The sequence below is a fragment of the Salvelinus namaycush genome, chromosome 22 (assembly GCF_016432855.1).
Source record: "Salvelinus namaycush isolate Seneca chromosome 22, SaNama_1.0, whole genome shotgun sequence".
Classification (NCBI taxonomy): Eukaryota; Metazoa; Chordata; class Actinopteri; order Salmoniformes; family Salmonidae; genus Salvelinus; species Salvelinus namaycush.
This window is the reverse complement of record NC_052328.1, coordinates 6121224-6147799: the sequence shown is the minus strand read 5'-3', so window position 1 is coordinate 6147799 and position 26576 is coordinate 6121224. Positions and strand designations below refer to the sequence as shown.

General features: G+C 45.2%; 1 protein-coding gene across 1 annotated transcript; it reads left to right on the top strand.

The window, feature by feature from the left end:
• Positions 1-1528: 1528 nt before the first annotated feature.
• On the top strand, positions 1529-16262 carry mtg1 (mitochondrial ribosome-associated GTPase 1). Its single transcript, XM_038960269.1, has 11 exons — positions 1529-1759; positions 8222-8286; positions 9382-9486; positions 9755-9841; positions 10725-10781; positions 13473-13563; positions 13678-13739; positions 13836-13932; positions 15212-15293; positions 15517-15629; positions 15831-16262. Exons 1-11 carry the CDS (start codon positions 1657-1659, stop codon positions 15926-15928), a joined length of 960 nt encoding a protein of 319 aa, XP_038816197.1. The 5' UTR covers positions 1529-1656; the 3' UTR covers positions 15929-16262.
• Positions 16263-26576: the final 10314 nt, after the last annotated feature.

The following is a 26576-nucleotide window of genomic DNA, read 5'->3' as shown; positions in this document are numbered from 1 at the left end:
TGTGCAATTGGCATGCTTACTGCAGGAATGTCCACCAGAGCTGTTGCCAGAGAAGTTAATGTTAATTTCTCTACCATAAGCCATCTTCATTTTAGCGGTACGTCCAACCAGACTCGACCGCAGACCACGTGTATGACGTCATGTGGGCGAGCAGTTTGCTGATGTCAACGTTGTGAACAGAGTACCCCATGGTGGTGGTGGGGTTATGGTATGGGCAGGAAAAAGCGACAGATAACGAACACAATTGCATTTTATCAATGGCAATTTAAATGCACAGAAATACCGTGACAAAATCCTCAGGCCCATTTATTTTAACAGATGCGTATATGTATTCCCAGTCATGTGAAATCCATTGATTAGCGCCTAAAAAATGGTCAATTGGCTGATTTCCTTATATGAACTGTAACTCAGTAAAATCTTTTAAGTTGTTGCATGTTGCGTTTTATATTTTTGTCCAGTATACATTTTACCAAAACAAATATGATTCTTCATGTTCTGAATCATCCAGTGGGCTCTTTCTCTAACATGTCATTAACATTATATCCCAAAAATTGTATTTCATAATCTAATGCACATGCCATAATAGCGGTGCTGCTTTCTCGCAGCGACTTCTGAGGATTTTATATGTTGTTGTGGTCGTCTGCAAAGTTGTTTCCATTGGTCGCAAAAAACAAAATTAAAATGACACGAGCTGAATTAACTGTAAAAGGACTTTGAAAATACAAGGCTTGCGGTATGCTCAGTGATCCGTTGACATTTGACAGATACGCTTGTTTTTGTGCGAAATCTTTGAACAGGAATTTTGCATTAATATGAAAAGTGTATACTAAAATATTAAAATACTACATGTCATGTCTCAAAATTGATAGTTATCATACCTCTATATTGTTTTATGTCCATTGGATTTGAGAAGAAAGGTGAATTCAACAGTGAGCCTGTCACTTAATTCTCACAGAGCATCCAGCCATGATCCAATACCCTTTTCCTGATTTTTGACCGATATTTTTGTCTGGCCTCTGTTGCTTTAGTCATCCTAATTTTGTCCATCCTACAAGGATACATTTTAGTAAACACTCTTATCCAGAGCAACTTACATTTGCAGTTAGGGTTAAGTACCCTGTTTAAGGGCACACGGACAAGATTTTGTTCACCTTTGGGATTCTAGGCTACCTGCTAACAATTATTTCTGATTCCCCCCACCTCCACCTGTTCTCTATCCCTATGGGGACCTCCAATCACTTTTGAATGGATTATGATAGACATAAGGTTCGGACCATTTGTTTTCTTAGAGGAGTATATATTCTACACAATTAAGATATTCGTTTACCCATTGGTCAAAAGATGCGTTTTGATTGGACACCCTAATATACTGTATATAAGTTGTATTATTAGCTATGAGTATTATTTTTATGATTATTGGTATTGTTATGATGATTATTATACAGTATAATTCTGACATTTAGTGCCTAAAGAATAATTGTAATGGCGGAACTCAATCGCTGTGACAATAGGGAAAGTCGGGATGTAAACAGTGTAACACCAATGTGAACATGGCTTCAGTAAAATGCTGTCAATGACAGAGGACTTCAGACCAACGATTTACATATACACATCATTGCTTCAGACACTAATATCTCGTTTTTTTAAACAACAAATATGAGGCTTCATCAGATACTCCGCAATGCAGCAAACTTCAGGACGGTCTTTGACTTCGGCGACAGAGAGGTTGCCCACTGGTTCCCCAGACATATGGCAAAAGGTTGGTGAGCACTCTCAGCTAACGTTACGCGCGTGAGCGTTCTGGTCAGCGTGTTAGTTAGCTAGCTAGCTAGGTATCTTTATGTCAGTTGTTGGCTATATCTAGCTAAACGCTTGTAATTAACTTACTATGTGACATGACTTATTAGAGGTCACAAAATGAATACAGAATCCAAGAAAGCAAAAAGTCAACTAACTAACATAGTTAGCTAGCCCAGGTTTCTAACATAAACCTAGTATCCTGGGCAGCCCTCCCTTCGCGTACGCACTCAATTCTTCAATGCTGCGACTTGCTTGCTTGTTGAGATTTCTGCTCTTCACTCCGTTGACAGTTTAGCCTACGTTTCACTGATCGTAGTAACAGAAAGCATTTTTTTACTTGTGTCCTTTGATCGTTGGGGAGGCACCAGTAATGTCTGCAGTTTTCGGTTTGGCTATTTGTTTCAAGTGTATTAGTCTAAATAAGTCTCTCTGACAAAATTCGCCTTCTCTCCCATTTCTTATTCGACTAGAAGTTGTTCTGAAATGTTTATTGCTTGCCTACATTTTACTCCCTCCTATGTTTAATATAACACATATATTAATGATTAATTTCGGTTGCCTATCCTGACGTGAAGTTTGTTCTATAGAAAGTATTTGACTCCAGTGCCAAAATTAAGCAAATTAGAAGGGGGGGTGATTTTGGCAAAACCATTTTCTTGCCTGCCGAAATTCTCCCCGCCCTTCTATCTTGGGACTGCAAGGCCTGGCACACTTCAGAATCATTTTGGTAGCTCATGTTGACCAGTAGTGTGTGCCACATAAAGTATTTGACTCTAGGCACAAAATTAAGGGAATTAGAGGGGGGGGGGGGGTTCGGCAGGCAAGAAAATGGCCTTGCCGACCCCGCTTTATAATTTCCTTAATGGGAGGGCGCTTCCATTGCGACAACCAGACCAGGCCGTGGACTCTTCTAATGGATGCAGAGTCCTTGGGGCTAGACCACTATCCAGAGATGGATGACATGGTGGCTGCCATGATCCTCCTAGACAAGAAGATCCTTGGCAAGGTGCCTCACCTCAAACCAGGACCTGAAAAAGTAAGCAATGAACAGCTGCAAAGCACTTTTGGGAATCTCTCCATCACGACGCGCCTCAAACGTGGCTATGATGCTGCAATCCTACCTCGCCCTGCTGATCCCTCCCAGGGGGTGGTGACTAGCTTCTTAAGGCCACAGAGGTGTCCAGGCTGTTCACTATGCTCCAGACAGACATGGCACGTGCCAACGGCAAGGCTTTGACATTAGTCAAATCAAATTGTATTGGTCACATACACATGGTTAGCAGATGTTATTGCGAGAGTAGTGAAATGCTTGTGCTTCTAGTTCCGACAGTGCAGCAATATCTAACATGTAATCTAACAATTCCACAACTACCTAATACACACATCTAAGTAATGGAATAAGAATATATACATATAAATATATGGATGAGCAATGACAGGGCGGCATAGGGGAGTTGCAATAGATGGTATAAAATACTGTATATAATTATGAGATGAGTAATGCAAGATATGTAAACATTGGTGGCAATATTAAAGTGACTAGTGATCCATTTATTAAAGTAGCCAATGATTTCAAGTCTGTCTGTAGGCAGCAGCCTCTGTATTAGTGATGGCTGTTTAACAGTCTGATGGCCTTGAGTGGTGACTTCATAACGCCATCTTTGGCTGGCACATTCTAAACTGCCACCGCCAGTTCAGAAAACATTCTTGGAGCTCCCCTTCACGCCAGGTTCCACCTTTGGGCCAGGGGTCAACAATACAGCAAGACTACAAAACTGCACAAAGACAGTGAGACTTTGCAGGAGTTCTTGGCGACTGCGCGCCCTACCGCTGCCCCTCGGAGGAGCTGGAAGACAGGGCAGTGTGTCTCGAGGGCGGCGCAGCAACGTCTTGGCCCCCCTCCTCCACCGCCGAGACTGCAGGGAAATGGGAACCGGCGTTTTACACCCCGACAGCAGGACAGGCGTCGTGACCACCCTTACAAGCTGCGGCACGCGGCTATGGGTGGGTTGGCGGGCCCCGGCAGTCCTTCTGAGGTGCTGGCGGTCGGCGTCGGCTGTCTCTCCCAGGCCCAAAGGGCAAACTGTCCTGGGCACAGTCCTGAGTAGGGATGGGAACCGAAATCCGGTATTAAACGGGCCCCGGGGCTAAATTATGAATTACCGTAGTATCGATAAGCTCCGATGCTTTCGGTACTGGAGAAATTAAGAAAATACATTTCCTATTTATTATTGCTATATAAACGTTATCGTGCACATTTTATCTCACCAACCGTTTCCAATTTGCAATAAGATTAAGACATTTGTCTATGATGCATTTTCGCTGTTCCCAAACGCTACAGCACACACAGCACCCTGCTCTTAGTGACCATGGCGGAGAGAGCTAAACGTTAAAAAGTGTGGTTACACTTCGCCAGAGTCGATGCTGACTGCTCGTTGCCACTAGTGCAACAACACTTTTGCTCGTGTCCAAACATCTATCGAAAGTGCATCATGTACAGGCAGAGAAATGCACAGTTTTCGACTGCCTAGCTCGTAGTTCATCTCTCGTTGCCCGGGTCTACGTTAGGTATGTAAGCTAGCAGTCAAGAGCCCACACACTGGAGTTAACTCAATTATGCGAACATGGGTTCATGATCAAAAGCAACTATTAGCAAGCTGATTGTTTAGCTATGGGTGCATTCATAAATTCAATCACCCATTTTAAAGATTTTGCACATTTTTTGTTAAAGTTGCAGCTACAATGAACCAACCCACTCCTCCCTCTAATACCGCTGGTCCAAGCCAAAGATCAGCCCAAAGCCCCTTCACGCTGGCAGCTAGTGGGAGGATGACTGAGGAGAGGGTGAATGAGTGCCACCTAGCTATGACCAAGTTCATAGTGAAAGACCTTACACCCCTTTGCAACAGTGGAGTCCAAGGGCTTTAGGTAACAGTCTGTCAGTAAATATTGAGTTGTATTTATTTGTAGGATATAGTAGTATAAAAGGGTTGTATGTTAGTCCTATCACTCCACAATACAATACACAACAACACAATAATGATAATTCAACACATGAAAACATTATTATTTTTTTATGTAGGGAGATGAGCAAGGCACTCAACCCCAAATATACCCCTCCCTCCAGGAGTTACCTCAGTGACACATTAATTCCTACCTGGTATGGTGTAGAAAAGGCCAATGTGATTACTGAGCTGAAGGACGTGCCAAAGCTGGCCATCACATCAGACGGGTGGACCAGTCTCTGTCAGGACCACTATCTCACAGTTACAGTGCACTACACAAGCCAGGGCAGTGTAAAACAGAAGGTCCTCCACACCAGGGCAGTGTACAAATCGCAAACTGGCCAAGTAGTGGCAGAGGAGATCTCAGACATTCTGGAAGAGTTTGAGATAGAGCCCAGCAAGATTGTAGCTGTGACTGTTGATAATGCTGGAAATATGGACGTTGCCATCAAGAGGCTACACATCCTAAAAATAGGACACATTGAATCTGGCAGCGCAGAAAATCATGAATAAATAGGCAGCCTGAATCAGAGCAGTGGTCGTGTGGTTCAAGAGATCCTCAATGTCCAAAACAGTCTTGAAGGAAAAGCAGCAGCTCCTTGGTAAGAAACTTGTTCAATCTACTAAAGTATTATTTTGAAATTCCCACATTTAACAATTTCATTGAATATTCAAGTGTGCGGTAATTAAATGTATGTTGTTTTTTTGTTTCAGGCATTCCGCAACACTCACTCATCCTTGATGTCAAGACCAGATGGAACTCGCTCTATCTAATGATAGAGAGATTCATGGAGCAGTATCCCGCGATCCAAGCAGCAGCCTTGGACCCACGACTGCGAAAAGCAATGACCAAGGACAACCTGGACCGTCTGAAGGACGAGGACTTCCATAAGGCTGAGGAGTTTGTCCAGCTCATGAGAATCCTCTATACATCCACACTGTGTGTCATGTGAAAGGAATGCCTCCTGTGGACAGATCAAACCCATCCTCCAAAAACTGGAAGAGCACTTCACTGTGAAACATGAAGATACAACGTTCGTGGCAACCATCAAAAGGAACCTGGGAGAATGGGAGAACCTCTCAAAGCGCTATCAGGATGAGGACATTCAAGCCTTCCTGCGTGAGGCCACAGCAATGGACCTCATATTTAAAGGGAGGCCGATGAGTGACGCCGCCTGGAACAGGCTGAGGAAGGCAACTGTTGAGGCCAATATGACAGGAGCAACACCAGGGATGTCAGAGGAGCCGGAGCAGACAGACACAGAGCACCAGCAGCAGGAGGAGGAGTCTGAAGGAGAGGAAATGGAGGAGACAGTCCCTCCATTGGGCTTCCGAGTGGCGCAGTGGTCTAAGTAACTGCATCTCAGTGCAGGAGGCGTCACTGCAGGACCTGGTTCGAATCCAGACTGCATCACATCCGGCCGTGATTGGAAGTCCCATAGGGCGGCGCACAATTTGGCCCAGCGTCGTCTGGGTTTGGCCGGGGTAGGCCATCATTGTAAATAAGAATTTGTTTTTAACTGACTTGCCTAGTTAAATAAAGGTTAAATAAAAAATATTTAAAAAATGTACAAAACAAGGAGTGCCTTGGAGGAGCTGTTCTCAGAGGAGGACAGGGAGTTGAGGTTGACAATCCAACAGGACACGTCCCTCTCCCTCAGCGAGCGTGTTGACCTAGAGGTCGAGCTCTACAAAGGCCCATGACTGAAGATCGTGTGATGTGGTGGTGGGAGAAGAGAGATACTCTGCCCTTCCTCACCAACATTGCAACAAGCTACCTCTGTGCTCAACCCTCCTCCACCACTAGCGAGACGGTATTTTCGACTGCAGGAGAGGTCCCCACTTCTGCCAGAGAAAGCAAATATGTTGATCTTTCTCCAGAAGAACTGCTAAGAACTGTTTCCTTTTGCAGCCTACCTGCATGCCCCACCCGTGTTGCTCTATACCACTGTATTTTCTTTTGTAAGAAAATATTGTTTATTTCATTTGTTTTACATTTCCATCATCACAACATTAGTCTATAATAGTGATTTGTTCAAAACATTGCTGTTTCTTTTGCTGTAAATAATTGTTTATAATGTTTAATTTTACATTTCATAAAATAAAGCAATGTTAATTCTGTTCTTAATTTGTTTCGTTTTTTTCCCATAAGAAAATAACAAAAAGAACCTATAAGAATACCGTTAAAGTACCGGATCAATAAGCAGTATCGGAAAGAGTAGTAAATCCGTTAAAATCTTAACGATACCTGTCCTGAGGGATACAAACTTCAGTTCCGATGCCGACCACCGTCCTACAGAGACATCTGGGTCACCTCAGTGCTCCGGTTGGAGATAGCCTTGCTCCTGAGCAAGGACGCAATCAGGAAAGTAGAGCAGCTAGAACGGCTAAGTTGGTTCTACTCCACGTATTTCATAGTTCCGAAGAAGGACGGCAGCTTTCGGCCGATTCTGGACCTGCGAGGCCTCAACAAATGTTTAAAAGAGCTCAAGTTCAAGATGCTCTCGCCAGCGTGGGTGTTGCAGGCAATCTTGAGCGGCCAGTGGTTGACCACGCTCGACCTGACGAATGCATACTTCCATGTTCCTGTTCATCGAGATCACTAGAAGTACCTCCGGTTTGCCTTCGAAGGAGTGGCTTACGAAAGTCCTCCCGTTCTGCCTCTCATTGGTGCCGCGTACATTCACAAAGTGCATGGACGCAGACCTAGTGCCTATCATGTTCCAGGGCATTCTAGTGCTGAACTACCTGGATGGCTGGCTGGTGTGTGCTCATTCAAGAGAGCAAGCTACAGCAGACAAGGAGAATCTTGAAGCACATTCAAGACCTGGATCTCACTATAAACAGGGAGAAGAGCAACCTGACTTCCTCACAGACGGTGGTCTTCCTGGGGATGTTGATAGACTCAACTCTTATGAGAACACGTCTCCCTCAGGTGAGGTTGGAGAAGATACAGGCCTACCTAGACCGTCTCTGGCTTGGACGAGCCGTGTCCGTATTAGAGTGCCCGGAAGTTACTCGGCCTACTCGCGTCGGCTTCTCTGATTCCGCTGGGCCTTCACCTCAGGCCACTCCAGCCGGCTTCTCTCACCATCTACACAAGAGACGACACAGACATCATCAGCTATCGGTGACAAATGCATGTGTGAGGACTATGTTGAAATGGCACTCTCACTCCTTCCTGTTGGAGTGATACAGAACAGTCCACCGCAGGGAGCTAGCATCGATACCTCGCTAGTGGGTTGGGGGGCGGAATGTATCTTGCCGAGCGAAAGGATACCATATTGTAGTGCTCCAATAGCTCACATAACCGTATTACTCACGTAACCTTCGTTAACCTTGATACCTGTGTAACTCTCTTTTCATAGTAAGTGGAGGTTACAGTAACCCATCCTCCTCTCCTCTGGTCTCTTCAGGTCTGAAACAGATGCAGGCCAGTGTGAAGAATGTTGACTGCATCCTAGAAATCCACGATGCCAGAATATCCTTTAAAGGGCGATTGCTCTTCCTGATTTGGTGTTTTTAATCAGTGCTCATTAAGAAATGCTAGCGGCCTTGACTGAAGGCAAAAGACAGTTGTCTTGAGGGTGGGGTTTGATGTGGGTGTGTCTTTGCCATTCAGTCACAACAAACAGGGCCAGTAGTGAGTACAGCGAGATAAGCTAGCTTTGCTATGGAGAGAACAAAGTTTTGAAGTAGAGGACTTCTCCCTTCTCATAATTGTCAGCAAATTCAGAAATGTGTAGGCTAAAGTCTGAGCTGACCTTGTCTTTAGCCAAGCTGAAAGCAGCTTGTGGGGTATTCATTGTGAACATCCCACACATCTTCCTCTGAAATGCTACATCACATAACACGTTAGCTTGATGTATTTAGCTAGCTACAGAATCGTTCCCCTTTAATCTGTGGTATCATAGATATCCTGGCTTGCTAGCATTATCAAATTAGGTTGTATAACCAAAAGTAGCTACTAGCTAGCTAGTACCAGCTATCTACTTAGATAACATACTCACCAACACCAGTAGTTTGACAGTTGCCATCTGGCAATATTGTTGAAATGCATTGGAAGTTTGAACTAAATTTATGGAAGCCCATTTTCACTCCTATTTGCCGAGCTAAATGCTTGTGCTTTGCACCCATATGCAGACTTGACAACACATGTCCACGTGGCAGCTTGGGACAGACCTTAACGTGTTGTCTCTGGGCAATTGGACATCATTGGCAAAAGTGGGCATGTAAGTAATCCATACCCATCCCCCCATGACGAACTCACGTAAGACTGACAAAATGATCCTATTTACACTTTGTAGTCAATTTTGACACTATAATAAATGTTTATGGCTCATATTGATGCCACATAAGCAGTTTAAAACCAGAGGATTTGGTTCTAAGGGGCAGTTGTGGCATACATCGCTTGCCCTACCTTGCCCCATCACCCTCTGATGGACTCACATCACTAACCACGGTTGCGGGATGAGTTGCCTTGTCTGAGACCTGAAGAATTGCATTAGCTCCCAAACGAATGACTTTAGCTCAGTGGGTTAACACAGACTTGCACAAGTTTCTTTAACAGTAGAACATCCCGTTCTCAGGTAGAAACCCTCTTTTCCAGGATAGTCTGGACGTCAGACCTCATCTCCTGGTACTGAACAAGATGGACCTGGCTGACCTGTCTGCCAAGCATGTAGGCTACTGTAGCAGATCATTGTTTTGTTTCTGTAACCTGGAAGCTTGTCTGTTTCTGTTGATGCATGACAATGTCTGGCATCCAGACTGGTTGTTTTGTGTTTTTCCAGACAAACGTGTGAGTGTATATGGCCAATCGTGCAGTAGATTAATTGGAATGGCCTCTATATAATGAATTGAGACCGAGCGTCCAGTGCAGAGCTGTTTGTAGTCCTGATGCAGACTTGTGTGAGTCCTGATCCAGATCTCAATGTTTTGCTCTCCAGATGATTTTGAAACAGCTTGAAAGACATGGAGTGAAGAAGGTCCTGTTCACAGACTGCCTCAGACAGAGAGATGACAACGTCAAAAAGGTAAGAGAGACCGAGAACAACATCAAAAAGGAGAGGGAGAGCCTGTGAGATCCTTAAAGGAAATATCCACCCAAAACCACAAAATCTTATAATTTACAGTGTTAAATATAACACTAATGTGTGAAAACAATATATTTTGGTGAACAAATGTTTCATTTTGTTGTTATAATAAGATCGGTAGCAACGTGAAAATCTTTTGCAGCTCAAGTCGACTACAAATCTCACAGTGCTCTCTGTGGGCTGGCTAGCAAGGTAGCTAGCTAGCAAATGTAACTACACACAATTAATACCAAAGTCAATATCAGTGACTTAGCTGTAAAATCGCCTAAACAAACTGCACTATAAACTTAGGAGTCATTTTCAGTTCGATGTGCCTCGCAGAGCGGAGTGCGACATTCGCAACGGCCACACAATGCACCCTGGGCCGCAGAGGCAGACACATAGAAGAAATGTGGTGGACCCTCTATCAAATGACACATTTCTCGAGGTAGGAATATTGTAAAAAATATGATCCAATGGTTCATTGCAGAGAAGATAAACTCTTGCGTTAGGACATCGGCCAGAATTGAAATCTGACGTGTATAATAGACATTTTTGCGATCTAAAAGTTGTGTTCCTATTAACTTATCGCAATGCTTTATCGCAATGCTACGTCATACCAGACGAGTTTCGGTCTGCTTTAACGGCAGTAGCTCAGATACACATGAAATGACCCCGGGAATCGATAGATCACTCAGAGATGCACAAAAACAATATAACATTCAAAATGGGTGAAAGGGTGACTTTGCAGTTTGGTTATAACAGTTCCACAGAAGACCGAGTTAGTTAGTAACATTGTGACAGTGCTCTCCTACTCTGTTAATCTTCCTTTCTGTTGTTGCAGCTGGTTCCCATGGTCACAGAATTAATCGAGAGCCAGCCACGCTTCCACCGAGAGGAGGTGAGGTCACGGCCTTTAACTGATTGAGGAATGATTGATTGGTTTAGATTTTGTGTTAGAAAAAAACGAATGTGTAATATAGGGCTACGTTCAGTCCTAGACGATAACAAATGAGAGGTTTACGACCCTAAATTCCAGTTCATTTAGTTGTCAATTTGAAGGTATGTTAATGTGTCCAGTCTCCTTTCCATCCTCCTGGAATTCTTACGGGACCAGCCCTGAGCTCGTTTTTCAATTGTGTTGTCCCACGAGGATCCGTTCTAGGACACATCCTGTTCGTTCTGTTTACCCTCGGTCGTGTCATCAGCCGTAATGAAATCTCATTCCACTGCTATGCTGATGACACAGCTGTATCTGAAAACTTCCCCAAGTCCCTCTGCTCATCTTAACACCTGTCTTGAGGAGATAAGGGCTTGGATGAAGCAAAACTTCCTTCAACTCAACAGCAGCTAAATCACTCACCTATAACCCACCTCACAGGCAAGAACATCCCCCTCTCATCCAATGTTTACAGACTGGGCATTAAGCTTGACTCCTCTCTAACCTTCGACAATCACATCAAACATCTGTGCAAAGCATCACTCTTATCACCAAGAACATTGCCAAACTCCGTCCCACCCTTACTCAGTCTGATGCAGAGAGGCTCTTCCATGCCTTTGTCGCCTCAAGGCTGGACAACTGCAATGCACTCTGCACACTTCACGGACACTGTGGTGAAGAAGGCACGACAGTGACTCTTTAACCTCAGGAGGTTGAAAAAGTGTGGCCTTATCCCAGAGTGCCCTCAGTGTAATAAAGGAGCGCCATAGAGAGCATACGGTTGGGCTGCATCACAGCTTGGTCCGGCATCTCCACTATCGCTGACCGCAAGGCACTACAGAGGGTCAGCTGAACGCACCATTGGGTGCACACTGCCTGTCGTCCAGGACACCTACAATACCACAGCCTGTTCTCCCAGCTTCTATCACTCAGACATGGGCAGTACAGGAGCATTATGGCGAAAACGAAGACTGGCCAATAGCTTCTACCCCTAGACCATCGGGCTGCTGAATAGCTACACTACCGGTCGAATGTTTTAGACCACCTACTCATTCAAGGGTACAATGTACTCATTCAAGGGTACAATTCTACAATGTAGAATAATAGCGAAGACATCAAAACGATGGAATCATGTAAAGATGGCGCCGAAGAACATGGCTGGCGTTTTACATTCTCCCAACCAATTGTGCTATTTTGTTATTTTTTTGGTTTGTTATTATTTTGTCGGATATCCTGCATTCACAGGACAGAGGACAGGCCCAGATCCACACCTTTTGCGTGAAGAAAAGACGCCGGAAGAGGGGACGCAGATCGAGGGTCCTTCTGAGAATCCGGAGGAGAGCGAGTAAACTCCCAATGCCTTACATTCTACTTGCTAACGTCAATCATTGGAAAATAAAATTGATGACCTACTATTAAGATGATCCTACCAACGGGACATTAACAACTGTGACATCTTTTATTTCACCGAGACGTGGCTGAATGAAGAAACGGACAATATAGAGCTGGCGGGATTTTCCGTGCACCCACAGAACAGAGACGCTACCTCTGGTATGACGAGGGGTGGGGGTGTGTCTTTGTCAATAACAGCTGGTGCTCGATGTCTAATATTAAAGAAGTCTCGAGGTATTTCTCGCCTGAGGTAGAGTACCTTATGATAAGCTGCAGACCACACTATCTACCAAGAGAGTTATCATCTGTATTATTCGTAGCCGTCTATTTACCACCACAAAACGAAGCTGGCACTAAGACCGCTCTCAACCAACTCTATAAGGCCAGAAGCAAAGAAGAAAATGCTTTGCATCTGTGCTGGTAATTTTACTTGTCCTCATAACTGAAAAGCTTTCAATCTCTCCAACTCTTGTCCAGTCCACTTAGTTGTCAGAGTTTAGTCACATAGATAATTCCGTCTCTTTTTAGTGAAGTGAAATGGAAAAATATTTTTTGTTTAGTGTTAGTTTTCTCTGGGTCTATTTAGTCACTTATAGTCTCGTCAATTTGCCACTGAAAAATAGGTGTTTGACAAATATTTTTGTCCCCATTTTTGTTGACGAAATTATCACTGGCTCGACCGCCCCCCACCTCTGGAATGCACTCACGGCACTACAGACTCTGGGCTCCTTTAAAACGGTCATAAAAACCACTTTCTTTAGAAAAGCCTTCTCTTAGTTATAGCTGTGTTCCTTGGTGTCTTTGTCCTTGTAGCGTCAGCTGTGTTCTTTGTCAGTTGCCCTGTCTAATTGTGTCCTTATTTTGTCTGTCTTGTTTTTATATATTTTTATGCATTTCCCTGTAGCACTTTGAGATTGTTTTTCAATGAAAAGCGCATTAAATTCAATTTATAATTATGATTTACAAATTCACTTCAATCAGTAATTGGAAGTTAGGCCGTTCCAGCACCCTGTGTGTCATGGCTGAGGATGATGTAATCACTATGTTACAGTTCTGACCTGCGTCTGACCAGGAAGTTTGTTGTGTTCCACCACATTTAGTTGTCCTTTTGATCTTGTTGTGACTCATTTTATTTTTGGTGTTTTTAGTTGCCGTCGTCGAGGATTGTATGGTGAATAGAGGGGGGGTAAACACCGCTCTTTTATGTGGCCTGAATGCGGTTACGGTCATATTATGTGGTCATGTTTATTCGATGTTCAGAACACCAACTTCTGTCTGATGGTGATTGGGGTGCCCAACGTTGGGAAGTCATCGCTCATCAATGCTCTGAGGAGAACCAACCTCAAGAAAGGTACAACTTAACGTTACAATGAGATGTTGGGATTAGGAGAATTCCTTGTGGTCTGGATAGCATTTCATTGAACCCTTGTTGAAGTAATGATGATCCATCTTTTTCTACCTGTAGGTCGGGGGTCAAAAGTAGGAGGGGAACCAGGCATTACCAAAGCAGTGTTGACTAGAATACAGGTGAGTGACGGTTTCACCTGTCTGCGCTCCTGTCACTTGTCTGTTTTTGTGTATATTCTGTACTTACTCAATGTGTTTGTGTGTTCCTCTTGTGAGGTGTGTGAGAGACCCATCATCCATCTTCTAGATACGCCTGGTGTCCTTCCTCCGAAGATACAGAGTCTGGAGACAGGCATGAAGCTAGCCCTATGTGGTGAGTACAGACTAGGTCTGGCCAATGATGTATAGCCTCTTTCCATGACATAGACTGACCAGGTGAAAGCATGATCCCTTATTGATGTCAGTTGTTAAATACACTTTAATAAGTGTAGATGAATGGGAAGAGGCGGGTTAAAGAATGATTTTTAAACATTGAGACAATTGAGACCTAAATTGTGTATGTGTGACATTCAGAAGGTGAATGGGCAAGACTGCCAAGCATGTAGAAGATTTAAGTGCCTTTGAACGGGGTATGGTAGTAGTTGCCAGGTGCACCAATTTGAGTGTGTCAAGAACTGCAATGCTGCTGGGTTTTTCATGCCCAACAGTTTCCTGTGTGTATCAAGAATGGTCCACCACCCAAAGGACATCTAGCCAACTTGACACAACTGTGGGAGGCATTGGAGTCGACTTGGGCCAGCATCCCTGTGGAACACTTTTGACACCTTGTAGAGTCCATGTCCCAACAAATTGAGGCTGTTCTGAGGGCAAAAGGGGGTGCAACTCAATATTAGGAAGGTGTTCTATTACATATATGGTTCTGGATGCACATGGTCTCTGTATTCCATAGTGCTACAGTGCCACCTAGTGGAATCTAATATATTGTTTATTTTATTTATTTATTTTCTCCCCAATTTCGTGGTATCCAATTGTCTCATCGCTGCAACTCCCGTACGGACTCGGGAGAGGCGAAGGTTGAGAGCCATGCGCCCTCCGAAACACAACCCAGCCAAGCCACACTGCTTCTTGACACAATGCCCACTTAACCAGGAAGCCAGCCTCACCAATGTGTCGGAGGAAACACCGTACACCTGGCGATAGTGTCAGCGTGCACTGCGCCCGGCCCGCCACAGGAGTCGCTAGTGCGCGATGGGACAAGGACATCCCTGCCGACCAAACCCTCCCCTAACCCGGACGACGCTGGGCCAATTGTGCGCCGCCCCATGCGGCTCCTGGTTGCGGCCGGCTGTGACAGAGCCTGGCCTCAAACCCAGAATCTCTAGCGGCACAGCTAGCGATGCAGTGCCTTAGACCACTGCGCCACTCGGGAGGCCATTGGAATCTAATATAACAACAGCCAAGCTCTGATGGGCCTCTCACACTGTATGGATAAATATGAACTTTCCAATGCTCTCAATCATATAACAATCGAAGCATGTGTGAATTATATGGCAGCCCTTTGACACAGTAACCACATCAAGCCATGTGATTATCAGCAGGACATACAGTATGGCCGTTGTAATGATGACTCCCTCCTCTGCTGTTACTGTCAGGAACCATCCTGGACCATCTAGTAGGAGAAGACATCATGGCAGACTACCTACTGTTCTCTCTCAATAGACTGGAGAAGTACAGGTACAGGCAGCTTTCCTGCCTCTGTAACATAGCATGGCCATTTTTATAATTTGACACTATTGTTTGCACAAAGCATTGATTCCAATATTGTATATTGCAGCGACATTGAATCCATTGAGTTACTCAAAAGTGATTTGAATGTCGCTCTGTTTGGTAACCTTGGGAGTTGAGTGTTTCTCTGTGTCTAGTTACATGAAGTGTGTGTGTGTGTGTCTGTGTGTAGTTACGTGGAGAGGTATGATCTCAGGGAGCCTAGTGATGACATCCAGCAGGTGTTGAAACGTATCGCTGTCAAACTGGGAAAGACTCAACGAGTTAAAGCCATCACTGGAGTGGGTAAGAGTAAATCATATCATACTAAATGTATAGTAAAACTGTATTTACATATAACAATTTACATAGTAATTGCAGAGTAATAGTACAGTTCTTACAACTATTAAAGGGTCAAGTTTTAGCATCGAGACAAATCTTTATACTTGCCGTATTAAAGGCTTTTGTTAGCTAATGGTGTATGTACCTAATCTCTGTGTTCCCTAGGTAACATCACCCTCACAGTGCCTAACTACACAGCAGCAGCATATGATTTCATCAGAGCGTTCAGGAAGGGAGAGCTGGGACTGGTCATGCTGGACTGACCACTACCACACCACAGGCTGACTACGACACAGACTGATCACTACCACAACACAGATGATTGGTCTGGCAGACACACATCGTACTCACAGACTCAGGAGTCTGGTCTCTCACCATAGACCTCTACCTGACAGAGACCTTGTTGGAAACTGAAGAGTGCATCCTCTCTACAGTAGACTGGTTTATAGTCTCTGCTTTCTAGTCTCTGCTCTCTAGTCTCATCCAACACAGAGCAGCTGATCAGTAAGAATGCCGACACTGTTGTTTGTACATAATCTGTTTATGTACCTGTTAGTGTAAATGCACACAATCATAATAAAATGTATTTTATGTACAGTATCTTGATTGCACAAGAGTTTTAAATGGGATTGTACAGTAACGGGCGAGGGGAAAGGGCTTTGGGAAGGGAGTAGCGGGTTAGGGATAGGGGGTTGATTTGGGATTGGGTGTGGCAGTTTGTAGCGTTCGATTCATGGATGGGGTCGATTACATTTCAATTCATTTGACTCATTGCTTTTGTCATGAACATTTTAGAAAGAATTGTGTAGCTAGCAGTCGTCACTCATTCATAGGAACAGTACGACTATTGCTGACACAGTCATGGAAAGTCAGTGTCTAAGAACTTAGACGTGTTAATTAGCCTGCAGGGGCATTGTCATAAATGTTTACCTGTACAAGCCACATATTTAAGTGTATACAGTTCACAATGTATGCTAGCGATCCATTTGATATATAACTGTCTGCATATGAAAATATAGCTTCTTAGGTGTATGAGAGTGGTGTATGAGAGAGATTCGTAGTTAGTGAAAGTAACTGTTCAATGAAAATCCAATTTTTACACTCTAAATAATGATGTTGACTCACCAAAAACCCCACTTCAAACTTGTATCTGAAACAGACGGTTTCAAAAATGCTTGCTATTTCCTGATATTGTGTGACCTCACATACTTTGGCAAGACGTCTGTTTGGCTTATTGGCTGAGCTGGAAAATCAGATGTTTACTTGTAATTAATATTTATAATAACCAGTATACACCCGCACCATTCTGTTTGTGAACAGGACAAGCAGGGGTACACAGAAAAGCTGCTTTTTAACGTACTTAAAAAGTATTTCACTCGTATTGTAATTCATTATTAGGTAATATTTCATTAAAATCTGGAACACTGGACAGCTAATGAGACTAAGTGAGAGATTTTTCTCACAAATCATGTGATGCTGACTTGTCAATGCTCCTTTTTACCAATACATTTTAGTTCCCACCAATGTCTGGCCATCCTGAATTCTGTCCCCGACGCTAAAATAGCTTTGCCTCCCCAGGGCAGGATAGCAGACCTGTAGAACGAGCCACAAGGCCCCTCTTGTCACATCTACTCCAGCTCCTCCCCTCTGGTGTTCCACGTCGACGGTATACTAACCACCATTCCTGGGAGTCATCATTACGCACACCTGGCATCAATCATTCCGCGCACCTGCACGTCATCATGAGGCACACCTGGACTCCATTTTACCTCACTTATTACCTCCCCATTATCTGGCACTCCCTTAGGTTCCCCAGTCAGTATTGTTTCTGTGTTTATGCTAAGACGCTACTGTTCTGTTTTTACAGCGTGTTCGTTACAGAATACTGATTCAAACAATGTAACAAAATATCTCCCTGACGGTCGTCGAGCAGGAATACCTTCTACGTGAACACCATGACCAGCTGGCACAACTGGGGACGGCTATGGGAGAGGTTCTTCGCAGTGGGCAACGTTTCAAACATACCCGGGTAGCGTTGCCGTCAACTAGCGGAGGATACTCTACAACCAGTCGACCCAGCGAGCCAGCACAGCAGCCCATACAGCAACACGCTCAGGTCAGCGATGCCCGTTTGTCCCTCCTGGATAATGCCGTGGCTTCCTACTTCAGTGCTCCCTGTATACGCACTAGAGGGGAGCTCCCACCACCGAGAGGTCCAAGGTTGCCATGGTTATTTCTCTGCTGACTGGGCGGGTGTTGGAGTGGGCCACGGCCATCTAGGAGAGAGAAGAGGAGGAGCTAGATTCATATGAGGGGTTCATGGCTCTGTTTAAATGTTTCTTCGATCATCCCCCAGATGGCAGAGAGGTGGGTGAGCGTTTACTCCAATTACGGCAGCGGGTCCACAAGCCGGCGCTTCGTACGCTATTCAGAAGAGGTCTGTGCGAGGAGGTCCAGATGGAACTGGCCTGTCGAGACGACAAGCTCTCCTTGCACGCACTCATTGCAATGGCCATCCGTCAGGATAACCTACTTCGGGAGCGTTGGTACTCTCATCTCTTTCCTTAAGGGTGGTCCCTGTAGGTTGGTGTGGAGCCCAGCAGCCGACGAGGCCTTCTGTCTACTCAAGGGACGTTTCACCTCCGCCCCATTGCTCAAACACCCAGATCCCACGATATCCTTTGTGGTGGAGGTGGACGCTTCAGAGTTGGGCGTTCTGGGGACAGTTCTGTCTCAACGACAGAGTAATCCTCCGACCGTGGCCCCCAATTCACATCACGGGTATGGAGAGCCTTTATGGAGAATCTTGGGATCACTGTCAGCCTCACTTCCGGGTACTGGCCTCAGTCCAACGGCAGATGGAGAGGATGAACCAGGAGCTGGGGAGGTTCCTAAGAGTCACTGTCAGGACCGGCAAGGAGAGTGGGCTCTATTCATTCCATGGGCAGAGTATGCCCAGAACTTGCTACGTCACGCCTCCACTGGGTTGACTCCCTACCAGTGTGTTCTGGGTTTTCAGCCGGCCCTGGCTCCGTGGACCCCGGGTTAGACCGAATCTCCTGCGGTTGATGAGACTCCAGCTCGCCGTCCACCATCAAAAGGAGCAGACAGACTGATACCGCAGTACGACCCCTGTTTTCCACCCCGGGGATCGTGTCTGGCTTTCTACCAGGAACATCCCACTCTGCCTGCCCTACAAGAAACTGAGCCCCCGGTTTGTGAGGCCGTTCAAGGTCCTCCGGAGGGTCAACGAGGTGACGTATAGATTACAGCTTCCCAGTGACTACCATATCTCACCTTCTTTTCATGTCTCCCTTCTCAGGCCGGTGGTTCCTGGTCCCCTAGCTGATGCTGTCCCCCACGACACCCCTCCACCCCCCCTGGACATCAAGGGGAGTCCGGCCTATGCCATCAGATCCCGACTGGACTCCCGACGTCGTGGGGGTCGGCTCCAGTACCTGGTGGACTGGGAGGTGTATTGCCCAGAGGACCTGTGTTGGGTTCCGGTGGAGGACATTCTGGATCCCAACATCATCCGTGATTTCCACCTTCACAGCCTGGACCGGCCCGCTCCTCGTCCTCGGGGTCGTCCCTCTGGTTGGCGTCGTCCTGCAGCTGGAGCCGTGCATCAGAGGGGTGGTACTGTCACGTCTACTCCCGCTCCTCCCTTCCGGCGTACGATGTCGCCGGTATACTAACCACTGGTCCTAGGATCCATCATTACGCACACCTGCACGTCATCATGAGGCACACCTGGACACCATTACCTACCCTATATCTGGCACTCCCTTAGGTTCCTTCCCCAGTCAGTATTGATCCTGTGTTTATGCATAGACCCTACTTTTATGTTGTCTCATTCCATGTTTGTTGTTTTATTAGACGTTTCACCTGCTTCTCGACTCACGGCGTCTTCATTACACCTCTACATGTATGCTGATTATTTAGCCTTATTAATCCATAAATAGTATAACTAATTTACTCATCTACAATATATTGTCTAAGACGTAAATGTATCTGAGGAATATCGTGTCGAAGATGATGACCGAGTAAATGTTGGTTCTGATTGGATCCAATCAAAGTTTATTTGTCACGTGCGCCGAATACAACAGGTGTAGACCTTACAGTGAAATGCTTACTTACAGGCTCTAACCAATAGTGCAAAAAAGGTATTAGGTGAACAATCGGTAGGTAAATAAATAATAAAACAGTAAAAAGACAGGCTATGTACAGTAGCAAGGCTATAAAAGTAGCGAGGCTACATACAGACACCAGTTAGTCTGGCTGATTGAGGTAGTATATACACATGTAGATATGGTTAAAGTGACTGTGTATATATGATGAACAGAGTAGCAGTAGTGTAAAAGAGGGGGTTGGGGGGGTGGGACACAATGCAGATAGCCCGGTTAGCCAATGTGCGGGAGCACTGGTTGGTCGGCCCAATTGAGGTAGTATGTACATGAATGTATAGTTAAAATGACTATGCATATATGATAAACAGAGAGTAGCAGCAGTGTAAAAAGAGGGGTTGGGGGGGGGGGCACACAATGCAAATAGTCCGGGTAGCCATTTGATTACCTGTTCAGGAGTCTTATGGCTTGGGGGTGAAAACTGTTGAGAAGCCTTTTTGTCTTAGACTTGGCACTCCGGTACCGCTTGCCATGCGGTAGTAGAGAGAACATTCTATGACTGGGGTGGCTGGGGTCTTTGACAATTTTTGGTGTAGAGGTCCTGGATGGCAGGCAGCTTAGCCCCAGTGGTGTACTGGGCCATACGCACTACCCTCTGTAGTGCCTTGTGGTCAGAGGCCGAGCAATTGCCGTACCAGGCAGTGTTGCAACCGGTCAGGATGCTCTCGATGTTGCAGCTGTAGAACCTTTTAAGGATCTCAGGACCCATGACAAATCTTTTTAGTTTGCTGAGGGGGAATAGGCTTTGTCGTGCCCTCTTCACGACTGTCTTGGTGTGTTTGGAACATTCTAGTTTGTTGTTGATGTGGACACCAAGGAACTTGAAGCTCTCAACCTGCTCCACTACAGCCCCGTCGATGAGAATGGGGGCATGCTCTGTCCTCCTTTTCCTGTAGTCCACAATCATCTCCTTAGTCTTGGTTACGTTGAGGGATAGGTTGTTATTCTGGCACCACCCGGCCAGGTCTCTGACCTCCCTATTGGCTGTCTCGTCGTTGTCGGGGATCAGGCCTACCACTGTTGTGTCGTCTGCAAACTTAATGATGGTGTTGGAGTCGTGCCTGGCCATGCAGTCGTGGGTGAACAGGGAGTACAGGAGGGGACTGAGCACGCACCCCTGGGGAGCTCCAGTGTTGAGGATCAGCGTGGCAGATGTGTTGCTACCTACCCTCACCACCTGGGGGTGGCCCGTCAGGAAGTCCAGGATCCAGTTGCAGAGGGAGGTGTTTAGTCCCAGGATCCTTAGCTTAGTGATGAGCTCTGAGGGTACTATGGTGTTGAACGCTGAGCTGTAGTCAATGAATAGCATTCTCACATAAGTGTTCCTTTTGTCCAAGTGGGAAAGGGCGGTGTGGAGTGCAATAGAGATTGCATCATCTGTGGATCTGTTTGGGCGGTATGCAAATTGGAGTGGGTCTAGTGTTTCTGGGATAATGGTGTTAATGTGAGCCATCACCAGCCTTTCAAAGCACTTCATGGCTACGGACGTGAGATCTACGGGTCTGTAGTCATTTAGGCAGGTTGCCTTTGTGTTCTTGGGCACAGGGACTATGGTGGTCTGCTTGAAACTTGGTATTACAGACTCAATCAGGGACATGTTGAAAATGTCAGTGAAGACACCTACCAGTTGGTCAGCACATGCCCGGAGCACACGTCCTGGTAATCCGTCTGGCCCCGCAGCCTTGTGTATGTTGACCTGTTTAAAGGTCTTACATCGGCTACGAAGAGCGTGATCACACAGTCGTCTGGAACAGCTGATGGTCTCATGCATGCCTCAGTGTTGCTTGCCTCGAAGCGAGCATAGAAGTGATTTAGCTCGTCTGGTAGGCTCGTGTTACTGGGCAGCTCGCGGCTGTGCTTCCCTTTGTAGTCTGTAATAGTTTGCAAGCCCTGCCACATAAGACGAGCATCGGAGCCGGTTTACTATGATTCAAACTTAGCCCTGTATTGACGCTTTGCCTGTTTGATGGTTCATCGCAGGGCATAGCAGGATTTCTTGTAAGCTTCCGGGTTAGAGTCCCGCACCTTGAAAGCGGCAGCTCTACCCTTTAGCTCAGTGCGAATGTTGCCTGTAATCCATGGCTTCTGGTTGGGGTATGTACGTACAGTCACTGTGGGGACGGCGTCCTCGATGCACTTATTGATAAATCCAGTGACTGATGTGGTGTACTCCTCAATGCCATCGGAAGAATCCCGGAACATGTTCCAGTCCGTGATAGCAAAACAGTCCTGTAGTTTAGCATCTGCTTCATCTGACCACTTTTTTATAGACCGAACTGGTTCTTCCTGCTTTAATTTTTGCTTGTAAGCAGGAATGAGGAGGATAGAGTTGTGGTCGGATTTACCAAATGGAGGGCGAGGGAGAGCTTTGTATGCGCCTCTGTGTGTGGAGTACAGGTGATCTAGAATTTTTTTCCCTCTGGTTGCACATTTTACATGTTGATGGAAATTTGGTAGAACTGATTTATGTTTCCATGCATTAAAGTCTCCGGCCACTAGGAGCGCCGCCTTTCGGTGAGTGGTTTCCTGTTTGCTTATTTCCTTATACAGCTGACTGAGTGCGGTCTTAGTGCCAGCATCTGTCTGTGGTGGTAAATAAACAGCCACGAAAAGTATAGCTGAAAACTCTCTAGGCAAGTAGTGTGGCCTGCAATTTATCACAATATACTCTACTTCAGGCGAGCAAAATCTTAGAGACTTCCTTAGATTTCGTGCACCAGCTGTTGTTTACAAATATGCACAGACCGCCCCCCCCCTCGTCTTACCGGAGTGTGCTGTTCTATCCTGCCGGTGCAGCGTGTATCCCGCTAGCTGAATATCCATGTCGTCATTCAGCCACGATTCGGTGAACATAGGATATTAAAGTTTTTTATGTCCCGTTGGTAGGATATTCGTGATCGTACTTCATCTAGTTTATTGTCCAATGATTGCACGTTGGCGAGTAGTATTGATGGTAACGGCAGCTTTCCCACCCGTCCTGACCAGGCATCTGGCTCTTTGTCCTCTGTACCTGCGTCGCTTCCTCTTGCAAATAACGAGGATGTTGGCCCTGTCGGGTGTTTGGATAATGTCTTGTGCGTCTTGCTTGTTGAAGAAATAATCTTTGTCTAATCCGAGGTGAGTGATCGCTGTGCTGATATACAGAAGCTCTTTTTTGCCGTAAGATACGGTTGCAGAAACATTATGTACAAAATAAGTTACAAATAACGCAAAAAAAACACATAATAGCCCAATTGGTTGGACGCCCGTAAAACTGCTGCCATTTCTTCCGGCGCCATTTTACTGACACTGGTCATGTAGCAATCGGTCCTCTTGTTATCCTTGTTATCCTTATCCTTGTTATCCTCCCCATTGCAATCCGAGTTGACATGACTGCACCGGTAGGCCGAGCGGAATAATCTATCAGCCGTTAATGCAATCGCCGCACCAGCTGCCGCCGCACTCGCCACATGGTCTTGAACCAGACTTTTGTTGAATGGGTCCTGGTTCGGAAACGGCTGCTGCTACGAGACGAGACCCTTCGCTCCACTCCTCCATCTCAAAAGTCTACAAAGACTTCATCCCCATTCATCCATCTCAATACAATACTGTGACTTCCTCTCCATCTCAGTAGTCTACAATGACAACCTCTCAAGTCTCCAATAAATTCCTTTCCTCCCCTCCATCTCAATAGTCTACAGTGGCTTCCTCTCCTCCTTTCCTCTAAATAAACTACAGTGGCCTTTGTTTCCACCTATCCTGTTATTTTACAAAAGAACAGTTGTAGGAATGACATTTGTTGTTTTGGCTCTGTACTCCAGCACTTTGGATTTTAAATGATACAATGACTTTGAGGTTAAAGTGCAGACTGTCAGCTTTAATTTGAGGGTATTTTCATTACTGCACTTTTTGTACATAGTCCAAAAGTATTGGGATAAATTCACTTGTCTTAAAGTAGTCCCATATTCCTAGCACGCAATGATTACATCAAGCTTGTTGAATGCATTTGCCGTTTGTTTTCTTGAGCTGAAATACAAGATCCCAGAAATTTTCCATACGCACAAAAAGCATATTTCTCTAAAAGGTTGTGCACAAATTTGTTTACATCCCTGTCTTGGTTAGAAGGCATGATGTGTAATGATTTTTTATGGAGAGCTTTTCAGGAGACGTCCTGACAACTGATACACAGATATGTTCCTGCAACGTTCCCATACAACGTGTCTAGAACATTAATATGTTATATTCTGAGAACAAGCATTTCACTGTAACATACTGTAAAGCTGTCCAGACATCGGAGCTTTCCTTTCAGCACCATGGAGTGAATCCTTACCACCGCTACACCTGGCTATCAGCAGAGCCTCATCTGGCGGTAAAACCGTTCATTCAGCCTCATTTACTGCCTTTTAAAAACCCATAGCTGGTATGGCTGACTTGTTTAAATAAATATGGTTTCTACTGATAAGAACTCGATAAGAACTGCATTCTCCTTCAATAATAAGCTGTACACACTATGAGCTGTACACACTATGTACATTTGAGCTCTACACACTATGGCATAAGGGAACGATAAGAGGAAAGCCATAATTTCGATTAAGATGTTAATTAGCGAGCTAAAACAGACGTAGTCAATATGCCTATTTGTTCAGGACTTTTTAAATGGCCAGCGACAGAATTCACAACATGAGCCATTCTTACAGTATTCTCCCTGTATACCAAGTCAGAACCGTATGATAAATAACGGGGGCATATAAGCAGACAATGAAAGCTCTTACAATATTCAATGATGACATTTCTCTAAAACAGGCTATAGGCTACATGTGCACCACCAAGTCAGAACAGTAGGCTAAGTTCTGAGGGGGAGAGGGACCAAATTCTTAGGGTGAGACACATGGGCTACTAACAGCTTACTACACAACATAGACTTAGTATTACATTCCGATACGTTTTATCTATAATTTCTCTTCATATGACAAGAATTGAAAAAGATTTTCCAGTAGATTGTCGACATGATTCATGATGATGACTGCTTGTCTAGCTAGCTAGCTTGCTTGCTAAGATTTAGAAAGTATGTCCAATCAAAGCTACGGTAGATATAACGTGATTTGACGTAACTTTATCTGTGGCCAATGACCTTAAGCCTACTTGGATGGGCACTTCTAATATTAATCTATGGCAGAACCCAAGGGGGCTTTAACTGCAAAGCTCTCCCTGTAGATTCTGTGGTGACGTAATGACCCCATGAGTGACAGATCACTTAGCCAATCACGGCGCAACTAGAGAAGATTACCAACGCCTACACTCTGTGCTTTCGCTGGCTACCCCTCCACCACAGACAGCACTGAGCTAGGCTAAAACACCTGCATTTTGGAGCTGCCTTAATCAAGAAAGAAACCATGTTTGTATGCGGCTTTATTAACTCAAGGATTATTATTTTTTACACTGTTTGCAAACTGATATCTAACACGAAATAATGCCAAAATAACATGCAAAACAGGCCAATTTTATTATTATTATATAATTTGGTTTGTATTCTTTTTTAGCTAAACAGGTGGGTCTCAAAACATGAATGGAGGGTCGTCACTGCCTGTGACAAATACAATTTGATTTGATTTGTATGCGTGTCCATATGTGTCCTCAGAGCATAGTGTTATTGCATGAGACACTATTGTGACCCTATGAAGATCATTCCACTTTTCTATCTTCTCTTCCTCTAGTCAGCCTTGACTACAACCCATGGATCACTTCAAAGCACACGGTTGTCCTGAACCTCCATATCTCCAACTACAGAAAGCATATATGCATATCTGGGCCCAAAATCCACCTTTCCAGAAACAAGTCTCTCACCATTGCCGCTTGTTATAGACCCCCTTCAGCCCCCAGCTGTGCCCTGGACACCATATGTGAATTGATTTCCCCCATCTTCAGTTTGTACTGTTAGGTGACCTAAACTGGGACATGCTTAACACATGCAAAATCTGTAACCATGGGCACCCTCATAGATTTCATCCTGACCAACTTGCCCTCTAAATACACCTCTGCTGTCTTCAACCAGGATCTCAGCGATCACTGCTTCATTGTTTGTGTGCATAATGGGTCCCTGATCAAACGACCGCCCCTCATCACTGTCAAACGCTCCCTAAAACAATTCAGCGAGCAGGCCTTTCTAATCGACCTGGCCCGGGTATCCTGAAAGGATATTGACCTCATCCCATCAGTAGAGGATGCCTGGTTGCTCTTTAAAAGTGCCTACATTTAAAAATGTAGAACTAAGAACAGATATAGCCCTTGGTCTGCCCTTGACCAGCATAAAAACATCCAGTAGCGTTCAGCATTAGCATCGAATAGCCTCCGCGATATGCAACTTTTCAGGGAAGTCAGGAACCAATATACTCAGTCAGTTAGGAAAGCTAAGACTATCTTTTTCAAACAGAAATTGGCACCCTGTAGCACTAATTCCAAAAAGTTTTGGGACACTGTAAAGTCGATGGAGAATAAGAGCACCTCGTCCCAGCTGCCCACTGCACTGAGGCTAGGTAACACTGTCACCACCGATAAATCTACGATAATCGATCATTTCAAGAAGCATTTTTCTACAGCTGGCCATGCTTCCCACCTGGCTACCCCTACACTGGCCAACAGCTCAGCACCCCCTGCAACAACTTGCCCAAGCCCCCCCCCCCCCCGCTTCTACTTCACCCAAATCCAGACAGCTGATGTTCTGAAAGAGCTGCAAAATCTGGATCCC

Excerpts from the sequence above, each read along its gene's own strand:
- mtg1 (XM_038960269.1), top strand. The coding sequence starts at position 1,657 with ATGAGGCTTCATCAGATACTCCGCAATGCAGCAAACTTCAGGACGGTC. Across the intron at positions 13,740-13,835 it reads CAGTGTTGACTAGAATACAG|GTGTGTGAGAGACCCATCAT; the intron begins GTGAGTGACGGT and ends TCCTCTTGTGAG. Across the intron at positions 15,294-15,516 it reads AATAGACTGGAGAAGTACAG|TTACGTGGAGAGGTATGATC; the intron begins GTACAGGCAGCT and ends GTCTGTGTGTAG.